A 13287-nucleotide genomic window follows, 5' to 3' on the forward strand; every position below is an offset into this window, starting at 1 on the left:
ACACCACAGGTCCAATCACCCAGAGAGTACTACCAAGCCACGCCCTGGAAACCCCAAGTCAAACACCAAATGCCTCGATAGGACCTTTCTCCACTCTGCCACAACAATATGGAACAGCCTTCCACCCTGCGGTTGTTGGAGGCATTTCATATAGCAGCATTCATGCCTTCAAGAAGAGGCTGTACTGTAATCCCATAAAGCTCAGTTACAGTATGTGACTGTACTGTTACAGTATGTGACTGTACTGTAATCACATAAAGCTCAAGGACTGTTATTCATCCAACATTCCGTTTATATTTACCCCTGACTATAGTAGCTGCAGATCACTGATAGGCTCTTTGAATGTGTTTTTCTCAAAGCCTGTATCTGCCTATGCTAATGAAAAGAATATGTATATAAATGTACTCTTTCACACCTGTGATTTTGTTTTCTGTATTCTATTCGGCTACATTGAAAATGATGGTCTGCCCCTCAATTCACCCTTTGTCACCCTCTTCGCACCCATTGGTTGCCGTTTCATGGTTGGACAAAAATCCTTTTTCTCCATCCACTACCATTGAAATAACATGTTTTTCAGTTGCTTCGTATTGATATTCTGTGTATTAAATTCTCATTTTGAACTTGGTGTCAGTACAAATGAACATCACAGGTGCAGCATGGTGACTGGGCATATCATGTTTGTTTAATTTTTTTCTCCCAAAAATGATGTTTTAGAAAATTCAACATGAACAAGGCTTAACCAGGGCGGAACAATTAAGGCAGAAAGAGCCTGCTGGTTAGTCAGTCAGGGACCAATCAGAAGGCAAATGACAAATGGTGAATTATACTCCGAGTTTAAATAAAGGTGATGATGATGATGATTTCTACAGATGATGGGACACTGGGTATGTTTGATTTGCCTCACCTGGCACGCTGCACCTCCCACAGCCAGCTTTCTGGGAAGACGCTCCTCACCAATGTAGGAATGTTATCCATGTCAGGACCCAACTCTAAACACGCGCACGGGCGCACGCACGCGCACACGCACACGCACACACACACACACACACACACACACACACACACACACACACACACACACACACACACACACACACACACACACACACGCGCACGCACACACGCACAGACAAAATAGATACCAGTAATTTATTTTACTTTTACTTTGGTAGCATTAGCAAGAGATCTACACAAAATCTAATTCATTATAAGAAAGCTATATCATTTGTAAGGGTGTATTTATAACACCAGGGATTAAAACCCAGTATATGTTCATGAGAGCTCCTGATCCTATACTGCAGAAATTCCTATGAACCAAGCTGCTATAACCAATAATATAGTAAAACTAGGTCTCCACCAAGCCAGATCAGGTTGTGGCCTCCTGGTGGCGCTATAATAGGCCAATGTGAAAAGGGTGCCATTTCTTCATACGCCTTTGATGGCAATTGGATGATTTGAGGCATTTTGTTCCAAAAATGTGTTTTGCAAAAATCAACCTGTTGGTGGTACTATAACAGGCCAATGTGAAAAGGGTGGGATATATTCCTCAGCCTAATAAGAAAATGTGTGAAAGATTTCGCGTAAATTCCATACTGCGTTCATGATTTGAGGCTTTTGTTCAAAACGGGGCAATCTTGCAAACTGTGAAAGCCAATTATAGCCAATTAGGATGGAATATAAAATATCGGACAGATCCGACTTGAGCACATGACCATAGAGATACTGTGTAACGATTTGTGAGATCTTTGGACAGAATCTGGAGGAGGCATCCAGGGAGGGTGTGTGAAAAGTTTGGCATCGACCGGGTTAACGGTGGCGGAGATTAGCTGGTAACGGACGGACGGAAGGAAAGGACTGAGTGCAAAACATACTCTCTCCCCATGCCTTCGGCCTGGTGGAGACAAAAATGAATTACCTTTTTTTACCAGCCAGCAATGAGTAAAACGCTCCCAAAAAATGTAGTCTCTGTGACACATCTAGGGGCATTCAAATATGTTCCTAGAAGCTTTGACATTGGTCGAAAAAACTCCAGTCGAAATGACTAACTTAATCCTATTTTCAAATTTAGCGAAATAATTAAGTGATAATATCGGCCACATGCATACAAAAATACCAAATGTACAAATTAGCACTGTCTAAACGCGTATATGTTTTTCATATTATTCGAGCTGTATATATTTTATTAGGGGAAGTTTTTCTGGGGGAACGTAGCCTAATTCAGGTCAAACTTAAAATGAAAATGGTTGAAAATCACTGCTAGAGCCATGAAAATCTTCTCTTTTGGGGGTCGTTTGGCATATCTTTTTAAATGAGGGTTGATTTGGGGGTCCTTGACATGAAAAAGTAGATGACAGCAGACTTGATTCTGAAATTACAACCAAGATAAGGACATGCATGTACGGTTACTAATACCACAGGCACACACACAGGCTCACCATTGCGTGCGGAGTGCAGCTCGTCGCGTGCGGACAGATTCTCCTGCAGGAATTCGCAGCAGTGGGTGTAAACCCACCGGTAGACTTCAGGGTACTTCCTCCTGGGTAGCAGCTGGGCAGCGTACTGCGCACAGGTCAGCACCTTGGGGCTGTACTGCATGCCCTTCCTACAGGACACTCTGAGGTTCTCTGAGGTGAATGAATTGACTGAAAGGACAGGCAGGCAGACAGACAGAAGAGGGAATGAGATTGTGGAGAGGACACTATAGAGATGGATGGATGAATGAATGAATGAGACAGACAGACAGATATAATTACTCTTCTTCTCTTTCTGTTCTTCTGTCAATGCTCTCTTTGGACGCACTGCTGCTGTACACGGTTCATCTACCACATGCATGCGCATGCATGCGTGCGCGCGCACACGCACACACACACACACACACACACACACACACACACACACACACACACACACACACACACACACACACACACACACACACACACACACACACACACACACACACACACACACACACACACACACACACACACACACACACACACACACACACACACACACACACACACACACACACACTTTAATGAACATGTCATTCTTTCTCTGTCAAGTCCGTATACGTACCCCCCAGCTAGGGGACGTTATTTGCTAAGTCCGTATAAATACGGACCCCAACGTATACTCTGTGTGTATAATGGTTGAGCCCCACAGCAGCGTTTAACATTTCTCCGGCACCACCAGCTATGGGACGTTAAATCTGACGTACATTTACCTCGGACTACAAACAGGATTTTAAAACCTCCATAAGTCGGAATGTATAGAGAGCTGTCCTTGGTCGATCTTCAGCCATCCAAAGTTCGGATGTAATTTGTGACTTTGTACCGCGTTGCTACTACTATGGCCATTATGACGCCACCAAGCCCGCCAAAAAGCATCTTTGTCGAAAGAATCCACTGTAGATTTGGTTTGTCGACTAAAAATCGTATGATATTTTGTTGACCTAAACTAGACACTAAAACGTTTCAGGTGACTAAAGTATTACTGAAACTAAATATAATGTTATTCAATAGACTAGGACTAAACTAACAACATTTGCTGTCAAAATCAACACTGGTAAATGGTAAACGGTGCATTTATATAGCGCCTTTATCCAAGACGCTTTACTTATATTGTGCATTACATTCACCCAGTCACACACACATTCATACACCGATGACAGAGGAAACAATGCAAGGCACCAACCTGCACATCGGGAGAAATTAGGGGTTCAGAGTCTCAAGGACACTTGGACACTAACTCTGGGGGAGCCCCGGGTTCGAGAAGGCAACCTTGCGGTTACCATCCGGCTATCTACCCCTGAGGCACTGCCGGCCACACACTGGAGCTTTACCTGAGGGAATGGCCCTGGCGTTGGCGTTGGTCATGAAGGTGAGGCCGGCCAAACGGAAGACGTCTGCATTGTTCTTGCCGCCGCCCCCTCCACAGCCCTGATCGCTCTTCTCAATATGATGAAGAACCTGACAATATCACAGCTAACCCATTCAGGACGGGGAACCACTTTTGGTGTTTTAAGCATTATGTTATATACTTTAGCTATTGAAAAATAGCAGATCTACAAGCTCATAGTGCAGCACAGATCTGTTATTTTAGAAAAATATTATATATATGTTAATGTCTGTAAAAAGTACACTTTTTTTTACTTAAAGGGGAATATGCCTATACCACTCATTGAGCTATGTGAGTGGTATTACCTTTTAAGCAAAAGTATCAACACTGCAATATACTATAGTATAAAGTATGTGTGTTGTTGTGGCACAGTAATAGTATACAGTGTTGATTTTGTCGACACAATGGGTTGCATTGGGGGTCAAATCAACGAATGATTCCCGAGTGCGGCGCACGCTGCGGCTCACCACTCCAAGAGGTGGGTCAAAGGTCACACACTGCGGCTCACCACTCCAAGAGGTGGGTCAAAGGTCACACGCTGCGGCTCACCACTCCAAGAGGTGGGTCAAATGTCACTGCGACTATATACGACTTTAATACTATGACAATTTGTTTTTGTCGACAAAAACGAAATAAAAACTAGACTAAAATGTTTGGAAGGGACTAGTGGACAAGAGATCCAGTATAAGTCATTTTGCACTTGGTTGCATGCTGAAAATAGCAGATCTACAAGCTCACAGCGCAACACGTGGATTTGCTATTTTCAACAAGTGTAAAATCCGTCATTATGACAGCATCACGGCCCGCCAAAATACATTTGAATCGACGAAGTCAACTGTAGATTTAGTTACTAAAATCTTACGATATTTACTCGACTAAAACTAGACTAACACTAAAACATTCCAGGTGACTAACACTAAAATCAAAACTATTCAAGAGACTGTATGACTAAAAACTAAAATAAGAAATGTGCTGTCAGTATACCTGGTTCAGCGGGTTCTTCTGGTGCAGACGTAGTGAGTAGAGGGCCGTGTCTACGGCGGTCAGAGTATATATACCTGGTTCAGTGGGTTCTTCTGGTGCAGACGTAGTGAGTAGAGGGCCGTGTCTACGGCGGTCAGAGAATATATACCTGGTTCAGTGGGTTCTTCTGGTGCAGACGTAGTGAGTAGAGGGCCGTGTCTACGGCGGTCAGAGCTACCAGGCCAGCCTCGTTGGCTGAGATCTCCAGCTGCAGAGTACCGTTGGGTCTGTACTTTTGTTCCCTGGAGAGCAGCGAAGTCTGACATGCAAGCACGCACGCACACACGCACGCCATGCACACACGCACGCCACGCACACATGCATGCCACGCACACATGCATGCACGCCACACACACACACACACACACACACACACACACACCATCAAAAAGTGTGACTCCCTATACCCTCCTTCAAAAGCACCATAAAGGAGCAATGAATGTGGGTTCCCATGCAGATTGCCAGATTGCTGGAGTACACAATGTCAGACCTTAAGTCCATTGACACAGGTGTCCTGTACGTTGATCCAGACAGAGTCGGCGACAAGTTCGGCCGTATCCTCTGCATAGACGATGTAGTAGACCAGCAGGCGGATGGAGGGGCTCATGTCTTTGGTCACTTCAAAACTGACCGTCTGTTGGGTCTCAGCGGAACCCCGAGCCATACCATAGGCCACCAGCTTACCTTTAGACATAATCTGACAGACAAGATGGGTAGACAGACAGACAGGCAGGCAGGCAAGCAGGCAGGCAGGCAGGCAGGCAGGCAGGCAGGCAGGCAGGCAGGCAGGCAGGCAGGCGGGCAGGCAGGCAGGCAGGCAGACGTACAGACGGGACAAAACAACAACAACAAGCAGTTTATTAATTTTTTTAATTATTATTTTTTTTTTTAATAAAATAATGTGAGTGATATCATCAAAATGGTTAGCATGTTAAAGGGACACTTTTTTGCAAAAAATGTTAATGACGTTTAGAAGATTTAGAACACTTTCCTGGGGTCTTTATGTGTGCAATATGTGGTTTTAGATATTTTAGATTTTAGCAGTGAGCCCAGTGTCTCTGATGTCATCAACACTGGGCTTACTTCCTTCCTGGTGCACTGCTGGTGCACTGCTCCTCCTTGTGGTAGGGCTGTCAAAGGGTGCTGCCACACTATCAAAAGAGCTGCGCACGTTTTCGGCTGCGCACAGCTTCAAAAAACTGGTTTTTAGACAGCTGGTGGATGGAAAAGAAGCTCCACTTCCGCGGACGACTTGCGCCACGTCCAGATTCCCGGAAGCGCTCTCCTCCGCGTCAATCGTCCCCGGAGGTGGAGCTTAATTCCCATCCACCAGCTGTCTAAAAACCAGCTGCGCACACGCATCACAGCTTATTCTGTCCGCAGCGCAAAACCGTTTTGCGCTTAGGTGTGGAAACGGGGTTACTGAGACAACATGTAGTCCAGGAAGTAAGTGAGTGTTATTATGTATCCCACCGCAGTTCTAGGAAAGCCCTGCTGTGATTGGCCAGTAGTCGTTGTGATTGACAGTTCTCGTCATTAGTCCAACAACTACAACCCCCATAAAAATGTGTCCGTGGCAAAGACTTGTGCATGACAAATATTAGTGTTTCTGTTTTACACATCATTATAATGTTCTTATTTTGATCATAAGACCCAATTACTGAATGTCAAGTCTCCAGGTTTCCCCCCTTAACTCTGAGAGTGTACAAATGGAACCAAATGGACCCTTACGGGGGCATTTTTATACCTTATTTATTTGCCACACACCTTCAGTTCGGCAACGGTCCTCCACTAACCTGACTGGGTTTCTATGCTTTGCTAATCCCAATGTGATTGTGATTGTCTTCTCTCGGGATGACATGGCTTTCCTGCTATACTTACCATGTAGTTAAGGTTGGGGACAGGAATGTAGCTAGGCATGGCGCAGTAGACATTGATGTAGGCCATACGTCCGACTTTCAGGTGTCCGAAGGGCGCATCTATATATATGTAGCGTTCGTTGAGGGAGGAGTAAGCGACCACCGACAGTGATAGGCTGGCCTGACTGTCCGATGGCAAACTCTCTGCGGCTGTCACAAACTGGAAAACAATAGACCCTATTCACATGGTGGCCATGTTGGCATTTTTGCATTGAAAAGAGCAAGGTTGGCAAAAACGGGGTGGCGTTGATTGATTGATTGAAAATGTTATTTCACAGTATGCAGAATGGGTACAATTCAAACGAAAGCACAAGTCAATTCAACTACTGTGCAATCTTACTCTAAAAACGAACTAAAACTATAACTGGAATTAGAAAATAAAAGTCAAAACGAACTAAAACTAAACGAGAATGAAAAATCCATATATCCATATATAGTTACAGATTAAGCTTATAAATAAATCGACAAAAATAAAACAAAAACGAAGGGAATTTTCAGTTAGTTCCGGGATCATTTCAGTTAGTTTTAGTTCGTTTTGTAAACAGACCACAATACAGTTTCAGTTTAGTAATCGTTTTTCTTTTCCTTTTCTAGTTTATATTTTTAAATTCTGAATGGTTTGGACTTTACTACCTTAATTGTGTCTTTTTGAAGGTTTGCATTTTTGGACATTCTGTTTTTAGTTTTATGCTTCTGAAAGGTTCAGCTTTTTGGCATTTATCTGCATGCAGGCAGCTACTGCTAACATTTTGTATGCTTGACCTTGTTTGGTTCAATAAATCAGTTAATTTGAACTTTATTCCTGCTTTCTGCCTCTGCATTTCTAATCCATGATGCACCTCAAAGTAAAACAAAAAATATATACAACAAATCTCCAATGGTACACAATTCGTAACCAGGTGCAAAATTGTGCACAGAGCAAATGCACAATATAAACAGAAATAATAAATATGTAGGCCTATACAACATAATAACCTTGCTGGATAGTAGTAATGGTCTTCACTATACCTTAAGTGTGGCGCTATTGCGGCTGGTGGGGTTACATATGAATTTAACCAGACCGTCACTGTTGCTGGACTGGAGGGATGAGCCGGTACATGACAGCTGCTCACCCTCCTTTATCTGTACAGGAACACCACCTAGTGGAGTACCAAGATGATCCTTCACCACTACCTAGAGAGAGAGAGAGAGAGAGAGAGAGAGAGAGAGAGAGAGAGAGAGATTGATCTTATGTGTTAGAAATGCTTGTATTGATAATGCATATATCATCTCATTCTGGCCATTGTGGCCAATCACAATTCCGTCTTCACTTTTCTGCCCTCACTTTTGGGGTGATCAGCCAATCACAATCCAATGTTTGTGTTTACAATGTTAATATGTTGACCATATTAAACGTGACAATCCTAGTATTTGGGGGAAAAGTTGCCAAAATAGCAGATACAAACACCTTTCACCGTGACAGGCAGGCAGGCAGGCAGGCAGACAGACAGACAGACAGACAGACAGACAGACAGACAGACAGACAGACACCTGGATCGTATAGGGTAGTCCAGGTTTAATGAAAGGGGGTGTGGCCACCAGGCTCAGGCTGTAAGGTGATTTGACGAACTTGACTGAAGCTAGCTCCGCCTCCTGGGAAATACCACCTGACAGACGGACAAAAGGAGAATGGGGGGAGGGGGGTGACACATACATACAGAATGTGCATGTGAATCAGTGTTGATTTGTTAGTCTCATTTTAACCTAAACTAAATATCACAAGATTTTAGTCGGCTAAATCTACAGTTGATTTAGTCGACTAAAATGTATTTTGGCGGGTCGTAATGACACGTAATTGTCAATATATTTAGTCTTAGTTTTAGTCATCATAGTTTTAATTTAGTTAGTGAAAAAAGGTAGTCGACGAACTTTCGCCATAGTTTTATTCGACAAAATCAACACTGGTGTGAATTAATGCAATGTATCTTAGACCTTCTGTAAGACCTAGCCCTTATGGGATTATATAAAGACACAAAAAACATAAATATAAAAAAAATCACATTCACTTCCTGAACACAGAAACTACTGTATAAACACAAAAAAAGTTTAATAATATCCCAAAAGAGAAATAAATATACATCATGTGTTTTCTTTGTCCGTTTTCTCTAAATATTCTGCAAGTGTGTGCGTGCGTACCAGTGGTTTCCTTCAGCAGTATAGTCACATACAGGTACTTGTCACGGAGGCTGTCCAGGTGTTTGGGCCCATCGTGACGAGACAGAATGTGTTTTATATTGGCCGTCACCGCGGTCCTTCCGTCATTCTGCAACTGTTTCAACACACACACACACACACACACATTGTTAAACGTTTCACATTCATTTTAATTTATTTTTTATTTTTCGTTGTTCTTTTACGTAGGTTTTATGACCTCAATTACACCCACACAACCTGAACTTTGAACATTCAGTGGATTTTCTGTGGCTACAGCCCGGCTACAAATATGTACTTAGATGGCAAAAGCAAAAGAGTTAAGTAACACCATATAAGCGCCATTAACCTTTTCATGTCACACGTACACCCCCTAGAGCAGGGGTTTTCAACATGTGGGTCACCAAATTAATTTCAAATAATTGTGGGGGGGGGGGGGGGGGGGGTAAACCGGCCTGCAATCAACTCGGCCCACTGGCAGAGCCTGATTGGTTGAGCGTCAATTGGCTGAGGCAGAGGCTGGAATTGAAAAAGGAGTTGGCCTCATTAGGCCGAGAACCGTGGGTCTGACCGACTCAATACCCTCTCCCTGTGGGGGTGTGGAACGCGTGTGTCGAATGTGAAGTCGTTGGGTGAAACGGTTCTCGAGTTACGTGCATTATAACCGTACACACACACACACGTACGTACGCACGCACGCAGAGACGTGGCGCAGTTATAGTAGGATTAAGGTTATTTTTGCCATTGCCATTTGTCATTTGTATAGAGAGTACCGGTATATGCACATGCATGAGTTTCCCATCAGGACACGCCCCCCTCATCTAGACTGAGTGGCAAAACATTGAGCAGCATGGAGTGTTGGAGTTTGGAAGTGCTCGTCGCGAGACATGGCCAAAGCATTTCCGGGGGTCCCCAGCCAAAAACGTTGAGGGCCCACATGCGCCCCCCACCTTCACTTATTATTATTGATTTCAGCTGTTACAATTCCAAACATGCAAATATGACCCAATTAAATTACTTAAATTAGTAGCTTAATGAATAGTATAACAATTATTATCGTCTATTTTTGTGTCCAATGTATTTATATTTAGTTCATGAAGTTAACATAACTTAAAGGCATTTGAAATTCAATAACATTTTTACTTCCAATTCAAAAATAGCAAAAATAATTATTCAGGATTTCAATTCAACTAGCCTAATAGCAAAAATAGCTGACCTACAGGCTCAAAACGTGTCGCAGTGCGACGCATTTTGGGCTTGTAGATCGTCTATTTTGTTACAACGACATTATGCAATGTGGCCCTCTGGAGTGAGTGTGGAACTATAGTGGCCCCTCTGGAGTGAGTGTGGAACTATGGTGGCCATCTAGAGTGAGTGTGGAACTATAGTGGCCCCGCTGGAGTGAGTGTGGAACTATGGTGGCCATCTAGAGTGAGTGTGTAACTATAGTGGCCCCGCTGGAGTGAGTGTGGAACTATGGTGGCCATCTAGAGTGAGTGTGGAACTATAGTGGCCCCGCTAGAGTGAGTGTGTAACTATAGTACTATAGTTTGCCCTGCACCCCTGCCCTAGAGGGTGTTCACGCACCACAGTTTGGGAAAAGCATCCATTCAGTCAGTACTAGAACAATCTGTTCTAAAGTACTGACTGAACCGATGCTGCTTTTGTGTCGCGCTTCACTTATTTGAGGTAATCACAATATTTTTTGGCATAATCGTTATAATCGTCACTTTCCATGTTGAAAATTGTTCACGTATTTTCAAACCTTTTCAAACATAGTGGAAATAGCAGATCTACAAACTCACAACACATGCATTTGTGTGTGTGTGTGTGTGTGTGTGTGTGTGTGTGTGCGCGTGCGTGTGCATGTGTCTGCATGCGTGCGTGGGTGTGTGTGTGCGTGCATCTCACCTTGTACTGTGTCACTGAGTTGGCGATAATGGTGGGTTTGTTTTTACCACTGAAGTAACCATAGCGACAATAGACATCTGCAGTTCTTACTGGAGCCCCATTATTATATCTACACACACACAAACACGCACGCAGGCGACAGACAGACAGAATTTACAATCACACAACACAGTCAGTATACTCTATGTAGGTTGTTTATGTAGGTGTACTGTATATAGGTCTATGTAGGTGATTGTATGTGCATGTGTGTAGGTCTATGTAGGTGATTGTAGGTGTATGTAGGTGATTGTAGGTCTATGTAGGTGATTGTAGGTCTATGTAGGTGATTGTAGGTGTATGTAGGTGATTGTAGGTCTATGTAGGTGATTGTAGGTCTATGTAGGTGATTGTAGGTCTATGTAGGTGATTGTAGGTGTATGTAGGTGATTGTAGGTGTATGTAGGTGATTGTAGGTCTATGTAGGTGATTGTAGGTGTATGTAGGTGATTGTAGGTCTATGTAGGTGATTGTAAGTCTATGTAGGTGATTGTAGGTCTATGTAGGTGATTGTAGGTGTATGTAGGCGATTGTAGGTCTATGTAGGTGATTGTAGGTCTATGTAGTAGGTGATTGTAGGTGTATGTAGGTGATTGTAGGTGTATGTAGGTGACTGTAGGTCTATGTAGGTGATTGTAGGTGTATGTAGGTGATTGTAGGTCTATGTAGGTGATTGTAGGTCTATGTAGGTGATTGTAGGTGTATGTAGGTGATTGTAGGTCTATGTAGGTGATTGTAGGTCTATGTAGTAGGTGATTGTAGGTCTATGTAGGTGATTGTAGGTGTATGTAGGTGACTGTAGGTCTATGTAGGTGATTGTAGGTCTATGTAGTAGGTGATTGTAGGTCTATGTAGATCTATGTAGGGGATTGTAGGTCTATGCAGGTCTATGTAGGTCAGGGGTGCCCAAAAGGTAGATCGTGATCTACCAGTAGATCACAAAGGCTGTGCAGGTAGACCACATGGCATGCCCCTAAAATATATTAATATAATTTAAAAAATTGGCATCTGACACTTGAATTAAGGTGACTTGATTGATTGACATAAAAAAGGGCCTGTCAGCTCAAACCCACAATGCAATACTTTGTTAAGAGTGTTGAGCACAGACGTCAGTTGCATTATCAAGTTAGTTATATATATTTTTTAAAACCCTACTAATTCCATTTCCTCCCCTCTATTTCCCATCCCAAATGCGCTGCTATACATTTTCACCACTTCTTTTGGTGGGTAGATCTTGTTGAGGTGGTCATTTTGAAGTTGCTCGCAAATCAAAAAAGTGTGGGCACCCCTGCTGTACAGTATGAATAGATGTGTTTCATATGTTCCACAGTTTGTTTTGCAGTTTGTTTTTTCAATAATATAATATAATAATATACTTCCAAGCAATATAAAAAGAGGTACCCTAAATATACTGGGCTCAAGCATTCGACTCCCTCCCCAAACTTACACCAGCCCACTGACAGCTACCTGCTAATACAGGAAATCGTCATTACAGTTCCCATTATCAAGCTCTTGTCTGGAACCAAGCTCACTTGCCACACCCTGGTCTTCCTCCAGTGACCGAAATGGGATGGATGCTCCTGAGTCAGGACACCATATCATGAAACTGAAAGTGTTTGTTATCTTTTATGAAGTAATATCAGGTAGACACAGCAATGCTGGTTATCGCATAACGTTAACCTCTGTTGTACTTTCACAATTAGATAATCTGATATCATCATGATGTGTGACTGAGAGGCATAATTTACTCCCCTGTTTTATTACTGTTAGTTGTGTAAAGAGATAAGAAATGTGGGTGGATGATTTCCATGAAACCATGTGGTTTCAAGAGAATAACCGTCCGATACACAGCTCAGCATATTTCCTCAGTAGGCTGGGGTGCAAAACCAAAACTCAACTGTACTACACCATGCCATACATATTAGGGATATGACACTACCGAACCGATTGTTGGTAGAATTACAAATTAAAAAACTCTATTCCATTTCTCCCCCTCTATTTCCCATTCCAAGTGCATTTGTCTTAAATGTAATGCCAGCGCTGCTATTCCAAAGACATTTTCAGCAATGCTATTATAATGGGTAGATCTTGTTGAGCTGGTCATTTTGAAAGTAGCTCTCAAGTCAAACAGGTGTGGGCACCCCTGATGTAGGTGGTTGTGGGTGTTGGGATACTTACGTGGCTATGATTGTGAAGGAAAACTCCTCGAAGTTATCATAGCTGATGTAAGTCGTTTCTGGAACCAACTGGATTGACATACTGGGCAGGACTGAGCATGCACACGCACGCACACACGCGCACACAC

At 43.0% G+C, this 13287-nt stretch overlaps 1 protein-coding gene across 1 annotated transcript in view; it reads right to left on the reverse strand.

Annotated features, from left to right (window-relative positions):
• The window catches only part of c5 (complement component 5), a 46858-nt gene that overhangs the window by 27855 nt on the left and 5716 nt on the right, over positions 1-13287 (reverse strand). Inside the window, exons 6-18 of the mRNA XM_080773418.1 lie at positions 13161-13251; positions 10947-11055; positions 9021-9153; positions 8376-8491; positions 7854-8018; positions 6808-7005; positions 5417-5623; positions 5036-5185; positions 4888-4905; positions 3848-3974; positions 2754-2819; positions 2436-2642; positions 905-989 (exon numbers count right to left, since the gene is read on the reverse strand). Coding sequence (XP_080629544.1) covers positions 905-989; positions 2436-2642; positions 2754-2819; positions 3848-3974; positions 4888-4905; positions 5036-5185; positions 5417-5623; positions 6808-7005; positions 7854-8018; positions 8376-8491; positions 9021-9153; positions 10947-11055; positions 13161-13251 — 1672 coding nt within the window. The remainder of the gene's footprint in view (positions 1-904; positions 990-2435; positions 2643-2753; positions 2820-3847; positions 3975-4887; positions 4906-5035; positions 5186-5416; positions 5624-6807; positions 7006-7853; positions 8019-8375; positions 8492-9020; positions 9154-10946; positions 11056-13160; positions 13252-13287) is intronic.

The sequence above is a fragment of the Protomyctophum bolini genome (genome assembly GCF_963924005.1).
Source record: "Protomyctophum bolini genome assembly, chromosome: 10".
Taxonomy (NCBI): domain Eukaryota; kingdom Metazoa; phylum Chordata; class Actinopteri; order Myctophiformes; family Myctophidae; genus Protomyctophum; species Protomyctophum bolini.